Source organism: Ursus arctos, unplaced genomic scaffold, assembly GCF_023065955.2.
Source record: "Ursus arctos isolate Adak ecotype North America unplaced genomic scaffold, UrsArc2.0 scaffold_18, whole genome shotgun sequence".
Classification (NCBI taxonomy): Eukaryota; Metazoa; Chordata; class Mammalia; order Carnivora; family Ursidae; genus Ursus; species Ursus arctos.
The window spans coordinates 38,671,557-38,688,294 of NW_026622852.1; the positions used below are offsets into that span (position 1 = coordinate 38,671,557).

A 16,738-nucleotide genomic window follows, 5' to 3' on the forward strand; every position below is an offset into this window, starting at 1 on the left:
CCCCAGCTGCTCTTCTCTGACCTCTCAGTCCCATCTGGTCACATGTTCCTTTTCTTAAAAGCCCTGACTATGAGGAACAGTCAAATGAATGCTTCCTTTTAAGAGGATACCAACATGAAAATCCCAAATATTTGCCTTTAAAAACTTGATGAAAAAAAAAAAAAGACTCAAGATTTTTAAAAATAGTTGAGTACCCATGACACATCGACAACTTCGTGGTGATTTTCAGGAACATTCTGGGAGAGAAGACTATTTATTAATTTATGGAAGAATTCTCTGAAACCCGTTTTCTGGATCAGGGTACAGGGGCCTGCATGATATCCATAAAGGGACTGACCAAGGCAGTGGATTTTACTTGCTTTGAGAGAATCGTTTATTCATTCATCCTCCTTTTAATTTTCTCTAGCACACCTGGGTTCCCATCTGGGCTCAGCCAGTTATTAGCAGTGTGACCCTGAGCAAAGAACTTCATCTTCCTGCACTTCCTGTCTGTAAACTGAGAATGGTAATACTGTGAGAATGAAATGAAATAGTGTGTGGACTTCTCGAGCCCCACTGTTTATCGAGAGTTGCAGCTTGGGTTCACCATGTCCTCTTGCCTCACGGATGATTGCAATCAGTGCTCTGAAGTGCTCTAACAGTGGTGCTATGAGTGTGGACCAGAACAATCTGGATTCCTCTCATGATCCTCCACCCAGCTTTGAATTCACGGTGTGGGTTATGTGTACTGTGAGAATGTGCATTTTTAACAAACTCCCAGGGGATGCTACTGGGCCCCAGACCCCAGTACTAGGTCATCCCCAACAAAGACAAAACCCTCAGGCAATGGCTTTCAGCTGTGAGTCACCAGAACCTAGTTGGAGAAGCATACTGTACATTGTGACCCTCGTATAAACATACATATAACTGAACGAGTTTCATGAAATGATAGCTATCATTGTGACAGTAAGTGCACTCTGATATTTCTTGTTTTAAGGGAATGCTGAGCCATAAGTTGCATTTTATGAACCATAATTGGGTCGTGCCTCAGTTAGAAAATACTGTTAGAGCTTGGTAAAAAAAATGCATTGGTAAAAAAGTGCAACTCAGCATTAAACCACAAGGCAAAAATCAAGTCTCATTCTCTTTTCCTATCAAAATAGAAAGGACATTATAAAGCTTGGACTCTTTCTATTCCTAGGCAAGAGAAATCACCCTGGGAGCTTGGCTGCGGAAAGCAGGACGGAGAAGATCGTTGTCCGGCGAATTCTCTTGAACGCTGACGTGTGTCCTGTTTGTTAAGATGGGTGGCAGGCCTGAAGGAACAATAAAGGAAATGAAACATCTCTGCTCCAACACGTACAGAGACACTGCACAATGCAGAAGCCCGAGGGGGCTGGCATGATGCCACCCACATCTGGGCATGGAACTCATTCCCCACCCTGTCCTCCTCTCTTCACACATTTTTCAGGCTGCTCTTTCCAGAGGCCTGTGACGAGTGTGAGGTGGCTTTGGTGTCTGGGTGGCCCTTGACTTTCATTCATCGAACTTGCCCATATTACCCCTTCATGCAGAGAACTGGACGCTTCCCTTGTCACCAGCTGTGTAATGATTTCCCAGCCATCTTCCCCGCAGCGCCCTGTGCTCTGGGGATGGGCAAAGGCCTTAGTCAAGGTCATAGGCATTTTCACTCACTCATACTAGTGTCAGTGCTGGTCTGGTCCCAGGGGCCTCAACCTGGCCAACAGCTTCCTCGCCGTCTCCTTGGTCCTTCCAGCAGCCTGGCCCTCCAGAGCTGGCTAGCTCCAGGCTCCAGTCCTCACACCTCTGTCTCAGCCTCACTCAGAGATCACGGGGCTTGGTAGAGTGGCATGTCTGGGAATGGGGGAGGAGTGGCAGGGTCAGGCCCCCTGGGCTCTTGTTTTGGTGCAGGGAGGAACACCTCTGCTCTGTCCCGCCTGATGTACTTAGCACATTCGAGCCCAAATATTTAAAGATAAGGGGCCCCAGAGCCTTCCATCCTTGCCCCTGTAGTAAGGGCAGGCTTGATGTGGGTTCCAGGCAGAGACAAGCAGTTGGACCCTATGGATACAGTATGCAGCCTCCTCACCACATGAAAGTTCCCTCTGTCCCCCACCCGCCCCCAACCTCAGTGGTGGGGGTTTGGGCTAGAAACAAGCAAAGCATCACTGACCATACTGAAGATCTTTATGAAAAAAGGGACACAAACTTTTTTGGAACCAAAATGCTCTTGTACTCATCACGTCTCCGTCTGTTTGACTTTGAGACCTACAATTTTCATAACACTTTTCCAGTCACCATTGCACTGGGAGGCTGCATTCCAGAATGGCGAGCAGACAATCAAGAAGGATGAGCTACAGCAATGGAAAGATGATTCAGATGAAAGCAGAGAAGCGGAGGACAGAAACACACAGAAAAACCCTGGGTTGCCCCTCCCTCTACTCTTCCTGTTTCTGGTCGCACGTGAAGGCTGGCTGTCACTGTGTCTTGGGATTCTATGAACCAGGTGTCACTCTGTGTGCCTCTAACAGCGCTTGGCACAGAGTAGGTGACCAATTAATATTTCCTGAATGATAAAAAGCAGCCCCTTTTCTCTTACGCTAGCATCTGTTGCTTCTGCTTCTCCATGTTTCAATGAGTCCTACGATGCTGTCAAAATCTTAGTCATTAATAGCTAGGGAAAGCTGGCTCCACTCTGTGACTTCAGATCCCCAGCCTTCACCTGATGGCAGCCCCACGTGGGAATAGTTAGTGTGAGAAGCAGCTGTCTTCTATCAGCCCTGAATGTCTGCACTGTCTCAGTTAACAACAACAACATTATCGGTAGTAAGAGGGCTTTCCAGCTCGTGTGTGTGCATGTGGATTTTTTTTTTAATTTATAAAAGAATTTTAGAAAGGCACTGGGAGAGAGAAAAATGACACCATTCTAATACAAACTGATGCATCAGAGAAGAATTTTGTGCTACAAACAATGGCTCAATTAGCACTGGCTTCTATGTACTGGGAGCACACCAGGGAAATACGGCCTTTGTTTGTTTCTTGGTCACTGTGAAGAATTCCATCTTTGGCAATCTCTGGAAAACCTTCTTAACGGCATGGTATTACTTAGCTATGCAGGGCCTCTGTTGTGGAGGTCATGAAAACATTGCCCAAGAAATGTGCACAAAAAGTGGAAAAAAGGCTAAGTCAGAGAATGGGAGCGATACATCCTCTGATACCACAAGAGCTTTAGGCAATTTTGCAGCGAGATTGCAAAAAGGTGGAATCAACCTGTAAAGCATGAGGAGAAAGACCAATGAAGGGAGCATTACGATACTGGCTGCAAATAAAAACAAACACATTAGCTGCGGCCTTTTAAAATGTTGCAAATGTATTTTGTCTTGGAGATCGGCTTACATTAGTTCTCGAATCTTCGCTTCCAATTTTTGAGCATCAGCTCCACAAAATTCAAAAATCTGTTCACAAATACACAAGGGGAAATATGTATTGGTTCAAGTATTGGCAAAGATGTTAAAGCTTTGAGGAGTTTTGTTCCTGTTAAATTATCCTCTACTCATTTCCATTGTCCGAAAAATGCTTAAAATATAAATACACATTTAACACATTAAACTCACAATGTTTCAATTATTTGGCACCTTTTCAAGATTGTTTATGCTAACGTTTTGCCAGATTTATATAATTCTCCGTAATAATCTTCTACACTGAGATCTAAAACATATAACGTGTTAGAAATGAGAAAACTCACTCATTGAAATCTTTCAGAGCCTTTATACATTGGTCTTAAAGACTTGTTAATTCATACACGTGATTTCCTAAAATCAAATGAGACGTGATTTCCCATGCCCTGACCTTTGCATGGGTAACAGTATTATAACCAATTGATTCTAAGAAGCACATGTTCTTTTCAAATTGTCACATCTGTGACTGGCATATTTTATTTGGAACACTTTCCAGTGGTCTGTAACATAATGGTGCATCTGTCAATGGGCATCTTATATTTGATGAAATATGGAAGTTTAAGACTCTTACCATGCATTATCACTTTAGTACCAATTGTATGATGTGCTTGTAGAGAAGGCAGAATGTGGGTAAACTGAGGATGGGATTAGCTGAAGATTTGGGTTTCCAGTGAGGGAGGTTTCGGCAGCCAGAAATGGTGTTAGGACTTCGGGACAGGGGTTAGAAAGTTCTAGAACAACTTCAGTGCTCGGTCTATAGCAGAGAAGAAACTATCCCTGCTTCTAATGATTCTGCTTCCCCAGGCAGCAGCAGTCTATCTGGGTGCTGCCTGCGGGAATCGCGGTTCATTCCATTTCTTGAAAGTACACCCCAGACTTGTGACCCCATCTTGATCCCATTTCACTTACCGGCTCGCTCATGAATCCACTTCTATAACAGCAAATTGCTCTTTTGAGTCTTGAGAATAGGGTTACCTAAGTGTGGGTGCAGAATTTCATGATTTATCTGGGTTGCCTGGTTTGTACCCATTTCCTCTACAAATAGTTCTCGTGGTATTGGCTGCCGGGGAGGAAGGTGTCAGAAAGGATCTACAAAGTGTTTCATTTCTAAGAGTCAGGTGGCAGCTGGATGGTGTCTATAGGCATGAAGGGCATTTCATAATCCTCTGAGCCCAGGGCAGGTATGAAGACAAGAACCCCTGGCGAGAACATAGGCAGGGCTTGACTACCTGCATGACCAGATTTGGCCGACAGTTTTCCAAAGTGATTTTATGATTATTCCACCTGCAGAGGATGAATGTTCTGGGTGCTCTATAAGTTCCATATCCTTGACAAGACTTGGTATTGCCCGTTCTTTTTCGTGTTAGCCATTCTGGTGGCTTTAGGGGACATTCAATTTGTCACCGAATTCCATGGATTTTGCCTCAACTTTCCCTTGAGTTTTAGCCACAGCTTATAACTTGTCGGTCTCCAGTTTTATGTCCCTTAGTTCCCTTCCCCCTTGAAGATCAAAAACACAAATCTAGTCTTTGGAAAATTCTTCAATGTTTCTCCACCGCCATAAAATCCAAGGTCCTTACAGGGATTCCTTGATTTTGTCCTGTCTACCTCTGTCGTTCTCCACCTGAGACTCTGACTTCTAGCAACATATTACAATTGGATTACTTACTTATTTAATTTAATAAATACTTAGTATTTAAGTATTAAATGATCCAGACATTGTAAACATGCCAGACAAAAGTCCCCTCTGGAGTTCATAGTCTAGTGATAATTTTATACTATCTTTTTGTTATCAAAAATTTCCCGATACATACCCACGCTATTTTGTAACTCCCACTGCCTCCCTTCTTTCTCACCTGTTAGTCATAACCACTCTTCAAGATTTAACTCATGAAGCCTCTGTGATCTCATAGGACCGGGGCATTCCACTACTCAAGAGCTGATTTTGTTATGTCGTCTTCTGCAGTTGACCAAAGATGGGGACTCTGACTCATTTTTTCCCTCCATACTTTTAGTACTTAGCTAGGAACCTTATACAGAGTAGGTGCTCTGTTAATGGTTTTAGGCCTGAAGTGAGCTGAGCTAAGCTGATTTCTGGTCACTTGAAGTACAGGTCCAAGACTCTGGGTAGTGTTACGTTGCAGAGACCAGGTGTTATCGGTTTTATTCTTTTTCCAGTTTGCCAAAAGCAAATGTTATATGTCTGCTAGACAGGGAGGGGTTTCGTACACGGGATCTTCATATTTGTAGTTAATGAATGAGGAGCAGCTTAGTGATAAGAGCTTACGTAATAAGTTGCTTTCTTTTGAAGAGAGATATACGCAAGGAAACTGGCATATAATTTCTGCTCCAAATGTTTTCTCATTTTAACCTGAATGTTTCGCTGTGTCTCTCAAAGGCATGCTCCACTACGAGGGATTAGGAAGCAATGTTTACTTCTCTCTCCTCAATGCCTTCGGTTTATAAGCACTGCTGACACCCCAGTAATGACTGCTAATGAAAATGACGAGCTCCAGTTTGCGGAGCCCAACGGGGTATGGGGGGCTCTCCACACATCACAGAACCACCTATGTCCAAAAGTCACTTAAAAAATCTTTCATCATGGGGGCGCCTGGGTGGCACAGCGGTTAAGCGTCTGCCTTCGGCTCAGGGCGTGATCCCAGCGTTCTGGAATCGAGCCCCACATCAGGCTTCTCTGATGGGAGCCTGCTTCTTCCTCTCCCACTCCCCCTGCTTGTGTTCCCTCTCTCACTGGCTGTCTCTCTCTCTGTCAAATAAATAAATAAAATATTTATAAAAAAAGTCTTTCATCATGAACTTTTTTTTTTAAAGATTTTATTTTTAAGTAATCTCCACACCCAACATGGGGCTCAAACTCACAACCCCAAGACCAGGAGTCACACGCTCCACCAACTGAGCCAGCCAGGCGCCCCTCATTATGAACATTTTCAAATACACACACGAAAGGAGAATAATAAAGTGATTTCCTACCCCCAATTTACCCATCGCCCAGGTCCAACCAGAGGCTTTTTTTTTTTAATGCCAAAGACATTCAATTACCTGCAAAAAAGTATATCGCTGTTACCGAGAAAATGCAAAAGGTCCAGAGACAGGGGTCCCTTCCTAACAAATGGACTTCTGAGAGTATCAGTTAAGGAGTCTAATGATGCATCCATAGAATAATTATAATAAAACACTTGGGCCATGACAGGCAATTTGGTTAAGTGAATAGTGAAATTAGGTTTGGACCAGCTGAATGAAAGCTTGCCAATTTTCCAGACTTCTTTACTGAGTTAAAAACAACAAAAGCCTCAAAGCAACAACAACAACGCCAACAAAAGAGCCCAAACAACCAATCAACACAAGACACTTTTTTGGGAGAAGGCTGTAGCAATGTTTATAGTACAATATAATACTATAGGCTGGAATAGTATGATGTTCCTTTTCTTCTTTACAAAGGGTTTGCTAAGGCATTAAATCTTATTAATGAAATGGGAGGAATATGTCTAACAAGAGAACGTGGAAAAGTGCCTCCACCTCCAGCTGAGAGCTGGACAGTGTCAGTTACTTTTCGATCCCATCTTGGCTTCTTTCTCTGATTCAACCAGACCCATGCCTTGCCTGTAACTATCTGCATCACAGTGCAGGTGTTTGCACACTTCCCCCTGGACTTTCACAACACGTTGCAGGGCAGGCCTTGCAAATGCAAGCCGCTCAACTGTGGTTTTTGGAGTTTAACAAAATCAAACCAAGAAGGCAGGGCCTCTTAGAAATAGTCTGTTTCGAACAGCTTGAATTTACATGCATTTGGATTCAAGAAAAAAGCATATGAAAGAAATCTATTATCTCTTTTTTTCTAAGCTACACTGGTCTTCTTCTCAATTTGTTCCAATAGTGAGATTTCAGTAAAGCCCTAATTTGCTTTCGTTTTCTTATAGCTGGCTTAGAAACTCTGGCTACATACCTGTTTCTTAAGCACTAGTGGCAATAAATAATGACGAAAGTACTTCTCTCCTTCTATGTTAGGGGTTGACAAACTTTTTTCTGGAAAGGGCCCGATACCTGTTCAAACAGGCTTTGCAAGCGATATGCTGTGTGTTGAAACCACTCAGATCTGCTACAGTAATGTGATAGTAGCCAAAGACAATATTTAAACAAATGGACATGACTGTGTTCCAGTAAAACTTTATTTACAAAAACTGGTGGAGGGTCACATTTGACCCGGGAGCCACAGTTTGCCAAGCCTTAGTCTACTGCCATCAGTTGAAGGTGTTGGACAGACACGTGAAGCCGCCTAAGAGCTCATCACACAGTACAATGTGGTTTTCTGTTGAAGGGGAAAAGGAGCATGAGTCTAACGTTGTGGGAATTTATCCTAAGCCACACTGAGAACAAGGAAAAGTGATTTTGGACTCTGGCTGGAAGAGATGTCATTTGGCCCGTTACTAGAAGTATAGGATGAAGATTTGTTCATGGGGATAATAACGATTTCAGAGCCATTCCCTTCAATGACCTATACTCCTGCTCTCACGTTCCCATTGGAAAATCTGCTCAACTGTCCAATACTGGGAAACCCCTTCACTGACTTCTGCCCAGGTCGAGGTGAGCGTATCAGACAATGGAATGAGTTCATAATTATCGTCTCCCTTTTTGGGGGTGTTCTGCCCAAGAGACAGGTCTGCTCTCCACCCAAAGTCTTTCCTTTTCTGGAAAGCCCATCTGAAGCAGGCCTCAGGTAGGTCTGGAAGGCTATCATCACCCCGTGTCCTCACTTCTGGAGCATGGCAGTTGTGAAAAGCAGCAATATCTCCTTCACCTAGGTGGGTAAGTTTTTCCTCTGCAGCCCAAGATTCTCCCTTAGGTTGGTCATCTCGAAGTCTAGGCTTCAAGGGAACAGTAGGAAGTCTGTTGACATGAGTCCAAGCCATGTTCTGTAATTAGCACAATTTAGCGCTGCAGCTACTTACAGTAAAGGTGATATTCTGATTTTCCATATGACTCTGCATGAGAGGAATTAACACAGCAGGTCTGGTTCCTTCTTTCTTTTCTCTTTCTTTCTTTCTTTCTTTCTTTCTTTTCTTTTAAAGATTTTATTTATTTATTTGACAGAGATAGAGACAGCCAGCAAGAGAGGGAACACAAGCAGGGGGAGTGGGAGAGGAAGAAGCAGGCTCCCAGCGGAGGAGCCTGATGTGGGGCTCGATCCCATAACGCCGGGATCACGCCCTGAGCCAAAGGCAGACGCTCAACCGCTGTGCCACCCAGGCGCCCCTGGTTCCTTATTTCTTGCTTCTTTCCAAGGGAACTGTGATTGATCCTTCATCAACCCCCAGAGAATGTGTCCCCTCCCCCACCAAAGTGTTCTTTGTATTAATGATTATTTTGTTATATATACCTGGAGTGATGGACCAAGCCACACTGGCTTGCTTGGCATAAGCATCACTATTGATGATGTGCACCTGGTTTTATTGTTGGGGTCCTAGTCTCCATTGTCATAGCTTGTTGTGTAGCAATGGTTGCCTAGCAAGAGATGTCTGTGTGACCAGTCCCCACATAAAGGCCTCATACCCTGAGCATCAAAAGAGCATCCGAGGCTCAGGGATGTCCTCAGATGTCCTTGAAGTTCACTCCTAGAGAGAGAGTCAGAGCATTCCTATCTGTCTCCAGCCAAGGAAGAATATCAGAAGTCCAGACCTTCCTGGACTCTACCAATGCCTATCTTTTTCCTGATGCTTTTGCTCTGTGTTTTCTGTTGTAATAAATCTTAGCTATAAGTATAACCTGCTAAGTCTTTCTAGCCAATCACTGAATGAAGTACTCCTATATTTCAATGATTTAAAATTTAGAGGGCAGGGCTAGGAGGAGGATGTAAAATTTAAGGGGTTCCCAAAACTCAGTTATCAAGATAAATAATATTTCAATAAATATTTTAAAAGTTAAACATTAATGCTAAAAAATCCGTCATGAACAAAATATCAAAAATTCAAGAAAAGACAGTATTCCACCCAATATTTGCAGTCTCCTGCCTTACTGGCCTCACCCTAGTCCCTGCCCTGGAGAAAACAGGAATACAAGTAATTACTGCCTTTGAATTGCTAAGACCTAAAGCAGTATCATCAGCAATGGTGCTAAATGGTGCTAAATGCTTGCTGCCCATCTCCCTCTCTCTTTCCCTCCATCTCACTTAATTCTTGACCCTTCCAGTCAATCAATCTCTGCCAATGTATCAGCTGCTTATGGGGCTGACATGTAATTCCTTTTTGGACCTAAACAGTATGGGAGAGTGATTTTCCCTCAGGTAGAACCCCTCTGTGTCTAACACCATCCTTAACAGTTTGAATATCCCTGGGTAGGTAACTCTTGAATGCTAAAATGGCTTAGCTTAAATGGATATTGTAGTTATTCAAAGAGTTTTAGAGGTCTCTCCTAACCACTGTTTCCGAATTTCTATTTATTCATAGATGTTCAGGAAGAAAGGCACACAGACAGATTCTGGGGCTCCAGCAATAACCTTATTTTATAATATGTACCAAGTCCACTGCTAAAGCACGTTATATACATTATCATACATTTTTATGACAACAGTTCAAAGATACATGATACAGTCCTTATTTCATAGAGAAGGAACTGAACTCCAGGTGGGTGGTGAGGTCACCCATTAATAAAAGGCAGACCTGGGGTTCAACCCGCAACTGTCTGACTCCAGAGACAGCAAAAACTAGCCACAGACATTCTTTTGGGTGGTGGGTGGGTCAAGCACTGTTTTCTATGAACTTGAACAGTGAGCATTTGGGAGGGTGATTCTCCTATTGTCTCATTTATTGTCCCTGCCTGGCTCTTGAAGACACCAATCCTGTCCTCTCTTGAGCACTCCATGGTGCTGCCCCTTGGGGATTCCTTTCATCTCTATACCTACTTGAAGGAGGGAGTTTGTAGGAAATGACTTCTATGACCTCAGAAGGAGCCCTGCTGTTCACAAGCAAAGGGGCAGGAACTTTCTCCCACTGGATATGAGCATAGGAGCTCTCAGTTCTTCTGAATTATTCATTTGTAAATAACTCACTTATTAGCATCTATGCACCTATATCTCATTGCTCTTATGAGTAAAGTGCTTTGAGAAGCCAATTACTCTCATATCAAAGAATGAAAGATGGAACCAATTTCTGACGTTGGCCCATGTTTAAGCAGTTGGCCAAGAGTTGCTAAATCTCTGTTACTCTTTCTTTCTGCTATTTCACTGACATGTCATCTTTGGTCTGGAATCAATGCTATTAACCCAGGGGATCTACGATGGGCTTCAAAGGCTCAATGAATAGTACTATATGCACACTGCAGTTTTGTATTTTTCCACTTATTTAAAAATTTTTTTAATGTTTTTTTATTATGTTAGTCACCGTACAGTACATCCCTGGTTTCTGATGTAAAGTTCGATGATTCATTAGTTGCGTATAACACCCAGTGCACCATGCAATACATGCCCTCCTTACTACCCATCACCAGTCTATCCCATTCCCCCACCCCCCTCCCCTCTGAAGCCCTCAGTTTGTTTCTCAGAGTCCATAGTCTCTCATGCTTCATTCCCCCTTCTGATTACCCCCCTTTCTTTATCCCTTTCTTCCCCTACCCATCTTCCTAGTTCTTATGTTCCATAGATGAGAGAAATCATATGATAGTTGTCTTTCTCTGCTTGACTTATTTCACTTAGCATTATCTCCTCCAGTGCCATCCATGTTGCAGCAAATGTTGAGAACTTGTTCTTTCTGATAGCTGAGTAATATTCCATTGTATATATGGGCCACAACTTCTTAATCCAGTCATCTGTTGAAGGGCATCTCAGTTCCTTCCACGATTTAGCTTTTGTGGACAATGCTGCTATGAACATTGGGGTGCATATGGCCCTTCTCTTCACTATGTCTGTATCTTTGGGGTAAATACCCAGTAGTGCAATGGCTGGGTCATAGGGTAGCTCCATTTTTAACTTTTTAAGGGACCTCCGCACTGTTTTCCAGAGTGGCTGTACCAACTTGCATTCCCACCAACAATGTAGGAGGGATCCCCTTTTTCCACATCCTCTCCAGCAATTGTTGTTTCTTGCCTTGTCAATTTTTGCCATTCTAACTGGCGTAAGGTGGTATCTTAGTGTGGTTTTGATTTGAATTTCCCTGATGGCTAATGATTTTGAACATTTTTTCATGTGTCTGTTAGCCATTTGTATGTCATCATTGGAAAAGTGTCTGTTCATATATTCTGCCCATTTTATGATTTGTTTATTTGTTTCTCACTTATTGAGTTTGAGAAGTTCTTTGTAGATCTTGGATACCAGTCTTTTATCTGTAGCATCATTTGCAAATATATTCTCCCATTCCGTGGGCTGCCTCTTAGTTTTTTTGACTGTTTCCTTGGCTGTGCAGTGTATTTTTCTACTTATAATAGAATACAGTATAATTTCCAGTTAAAAAAATCAGCCAAGGTTTTGGATAGCCCATCTGAAAGACACTGCAGATTTTTTTTCTTTTTTTAACCACAGTTGATCTTACTGGAACAGGGTGTGATGTCCCAGGTGAAAACACGAAAGGAATGCAGCAGAAAGAAACACTACCACCTTATTTATTACCTAGAATTTGCTTTCATTGTCTTTTGCCCCAACACTATGAAATAATTACAACTGTTGTTTACAGTGTATCCCTGCTAAGTGGCCATCCAAATCTGCACGAAAACTTCCAGCACTACGTAATGCCCATTATCTACCATGACCCTGAGTCTTTGTTATATAGCTTTGTCTGTTCCAGTTTTTTTAAAGTTTTATTTGTTTATATTTTATGTATTTTGAAAACATTTGAGATGAGCTAGAATCAAGGGCAAGATAAAGTAACAAAACCATTCAAGTATGACTCAGTATGGAGATGGCAATTAGGGAATGCCAGGAAACTACAGATGAGGGAGGCTATTGTATTTGAGTAAAGGAAGTAATCTTGAGATTGTTGGCAGCAATGGAAAAAGAGAAACCCAAGGGATTCCCTAAGCCTTTTGATCTAATGCAAGGGAGTAGATCATATTTTTAAGGGCGGGAAATATTCTCCTAACTCTGTTCTATGAGGAATTATCACAAGGCTTTTTATATAAAGTACATTTTAAAAGGCATAATGGATCATGGTTCTTTGCCAGATGTTTTACCAGAAATGTGAGAACATTTCTTATAACATCCCTTAATAGAAATTGGATTCTAGGTTGTTTTCTTTTTTTAAATACTAGATAAATACTACTTAACTGCTTTCCTAAGTCAATTTTCAGTTGTGTTGTCCCAGATAAAAGAGAGATGGAAGAGGTCTCAAAGAAGTGAATTTAATTTTCTTCTACCCCAAGGAGAACAATGAATGTCACTGGCAGGTTTCCTAGTCAATTCTATTGAGAGAGGAGGGAAATTCATATAGACTGGTCCTTTTGTACAGCTATGCCAATTTTCTGTGGTTCCAGTGATTTTCCTGTGCAGACCACTGCAAGGTAGAACCTGGGGGGCATTTCAGAGGTCTCAGGTTTTGTTTGTAGCTCTGGATGCAATGGTAGAGGTGGGGACCCTCCAGAAGCCCTGTACGGATGCTCAGATACCAAATGTTGGGGATTGAGTGAAAGAGGTAAAGAGATTTGTAATACCATCTCTTTAGGATCTCTTGCCCGCATTTTTTTGTTGTTGTCTTTTGCACAGAATATTAATATTCTTTGTCAAATGGAAGCCAGCCTTGCAAATCTTCTCCGCAGGTTTTCAAATTATATCTAAATTGATCCAAGTATAACTCTTCCTGGGGATATGATTACACATATAAAGTTTAGAAGTAGACTTATTTGTATATTATGACATAAGTGATCTCAAGTTGTTGTTGTTTTTTAAATAACTCCATAAGCAGGATGATAATTTGGTAATATTCAATGAGACACTCAATTCTCAAGGACATTTCTCGGACATGGGTAGCCATGTTATAATCAGAGGCTGGCTGGCTGACTCTGGAAACAGAATATAGGGAGGTGGACCAGCTTAATGCATAATGTCATCAATTCAGTTAATTTTATTTTCCATTAGCTAACTGGCATCAAATTCAAATTCGAGATCCTTCATAATGCCTCGAACACAGGCATTTTGTTCCATCCATTCCAAAGGGATCCATACCCCTTAAAAGCCCGTTCAGAAATAATGGAATGTAAGAGGTCACTCCAGCCCCAACTGAGAGTTCTTCCACCTCCATACAGAACTGAGACCAAGCAGGGGCAAGCCTTTCCTCAGAAGCATAGCTATGGATTTGCTCAAGAGCCTAGACACATCGTGGGTGAGCACCCAAAGTTTGGTTTCAGAAAATGGAGAACAAACTTGAGTTGCAGCAGAACTTAAGCAATACTATCTGCAGAAGAGATGAAAGCAGAAAGCTGTTCTGAGCTGAAGAGAAACCCTCCCTGAGTCAGACTGGTCTGAGGACAGAATGAGGAAGGGGAGGCACAGCTGGCAGTGGGTTGTAGGGCAAAGACAGCAGCTTTCATTTACTCTTTCATTTGTTCACCTGCTCATGAATCAAACACGAAATGAGTATTTTCTACCCAGGGGGGATTCTTCTAGACACTGACAGGAACTCCTCCAAGTGCTTGGAATAGTATGAGAAAAATACACAGAGTTAAGGTCTGAGTCACACAGAAATGGGCTTGGAAAAGTAGACTGGGTCAAAATTGTGGAGAAATTTGAATGCCAGACTTGAATACAAGGGTTTAGTCTTGATTCTGCAGACAATGGAGGGGAAGGGGGATCCAATTTTAAATAAGAGAATGACATACATGGAGCTGTGCCAGGATCGATTTAGAAAAGAGAACAGGGGCGCCTGGGTGGCACAGCGGTTAAGCGCCTGCCTTCGGCTCAGGGCGTGATCCCGGTGTTATGGGATCGAGTCCCACATCAGGCTCTTCAGCTATGAGCCTGCTTCTTCCTCTCCCGCTCCCCCTGCTTGTGTTCCTTCTCTCGCTGGCTGTCTCTATCTCTGTCAAATAAATAAATAAAATCTTTAAAAAAATATATAAAAAAAAAAAAAAGAAAAAAAAAGAAAAGAGAACAGAGTGGTGGTGTGAACTTGGGGGTGAGGAGGGCTATCACACTTGTTTACGTTAAAGGTAGTTACAGCTGGAATTACATGTAGGGATGAAATTACTAAAGGAGAAGAAGTAGAATGGGAAAAAGAACCTTGGGAATCACTTATATTTTAGGACAGTAGGAGACAAGCCAGAGGAGAGCTAGGGGGAAAGATCAGGGATAGATGCCAAAAGAGGAGGAAGTTTCTAGAATATAGAACCTAATTAGTTAATGGTGGTTTTATGTAATCAAGGAACACAAGGATTGAGAAATGGCTATTTGAATGAGGTGCTGGAAGATCCTTGGTGACTTTTAAAAGAGCAGATGAAGGAATAAGTGGAAAATGAGAATTGAAGGCAGTAGGTATAGTCTACTTTTTCAAGAGTTAGGTCATGAAAAAATGAAGGAGAGTAGTCTGAGAGAGCATTAAATTCATCATTAGAAATTTTTTGGTTGTAAGTAACAGCAAAAGCAACCCCAGGTTCACATAACTAAAGAATCTGCAGGGGTAGTTCAGGCTTCGGGTATGGATAGATTCAGGGTTCAATCAATGCCACTGGTATTTCCTGGTTTGACTTTGCTTTTTTGCTGTATGGCAGCTTCTTTTTCAGGATCCCTGTGGTGGCAAGCTACTTGTAGCACCATCAGCCTCATATCTTCCCAAGTTCAAATCCAGTGAAATCAAAAGAGAAGGCGCTTTTACCTAGTTGCTTAAGCCAGGTCTTAGAATTAGCTCTGGCTGGGCTTGGATTGGCTTGACTGGAGTCAAGGGCCCATTCTTGATGGGGATGGAGTTCTCTCATAGGTCCAGGCCTAGAGATGGAGCCCTAAGGAAGTACATGAACCAAGAATGGGAAAGGGCATGGTTCCCTGGAGGAAAATCAAAGAACTCTTGATAGAGAATGAAGAATGGCAAATGGTAGCAAAAGTGAGTGTGCAAACACCAGGTCAGAAAGAAGATAGCTGATTGATCGAATTGACTGGAGCACAAGGGAGGGAATGCAGTCAAGGTATGATGGATGAAATCCATTTCAAAAGAAGGAAGCATTCTCATTTCTGAGATGGAAGAGAAGATAAAAAAAATGACACATAAACAATTTGGTACGTGGGGGGCGGGGAGTTGAGGATGCGTATGCTTGACAGTTTCAATTTTCAAGTAAACACTCAAGAGAGGGAACAGGTAGTATTAATTCTTTTTGAAGAATTATTTATATCTATTGCACCAATTATGCTACAGCAAATACCCAACAAATAGAAGCTGAAAATGAAATTCTATAGCTAGCTTATCAACTGCTTTCATTTTTTGTGTTGTAGACACAATCTTCACAAAGCTTAAGCCTGAATATTTTTGCTTTACATATGTTCTTCCTAACACTTTTAATTGCACACTATTTCATATGGTGGATGTATCACAAATCACTTAGCAATTCTACTAGAAAAGACATTTAGCTTGCTTTCGTATTTTATTAGAAGCAATGCTGCAATTACTATACGCTTAGCTGCTTATTTTTCCTTGAGGTATTTCTGCAGCAAAAGTTTCCAAAAATGGGTACTTGTGTGAAAGGGAATCAACAGTTCGATCCTCTTAGGTATGTTGCAAAGGCACTTTTCATAAGGTATGTACAATTTTCAGTGCTCCCAGCCATATGTGGAATTCCTAGTTTCATCACACACAACGTATTTTAAACATTTTATTTCATTAATATTTTCCTGATAACAACTACATAATGGGCTCAGCACTTAGCGTGTGTCAGGATGGGTCTACAGACTTGAGTCATGTTAATTCATTTAATTCTCCCAACACCTTGTGGGGGGAAAACTTATGACCTTTGATTTTACAGATAAGGAAACTAAGATCAAAGAGGTTTTTAAGTAAAGGGCTAGGAAGTGGTGGAACAGGTATTTGAACCACGAAACCCTCATCCAGGGCCTGCGTGCTCAACTCCTAGGCTCTACAGCCTTGTGATTGGTTTCGATTAATATTTCCCCAACAGTTGCTCACAATTTGTATACATTCGTGTGAGAATTTCATCATGTCCTTTTCTGTAAGATTCTCTTTTGATGGTTCTGCCCCATCAAAAGGGATAAGATAGGTTCAATAGTGAGATATTTCTTATGGATTTGGATATCTAAGACGGTCGGAATGAGGAGGTTTATTATAATTCATGCATTTTTT

The 16,738-nt window shown here is 42.0% G+C and overlaps 1 protein-coding gene across 1 annotated transcript in view; it reads right to left on the reverse strand.

Annotated features, from left to right (window-relative positions):
- Nucleotides 1-201: 201 nt before the first annotated feature.
- LOC113260637 (uncharacterized) overlaps nt 202-16,738 on the reverse strand; it is a 31,161-nt gene continuing 14,624 nt past the window's right edge. The window contains exons 6-7 of the mRNA XM_057313376.1: nt 3,397-3,455; nt 202-1,295 (exon numbers count right to left, since the gene is read on the reverse strand). Coding sequence (XP_057169359.1) covers nt 1,151-1,295; nt 3,397-3,455 — 204 coding nt within the window. The 3' untranslated portion in view covers nt 202-1,150. The remainder of the gene's footprint in view (nt 1,296-3,396; nt 3,456-16,738) is intronic.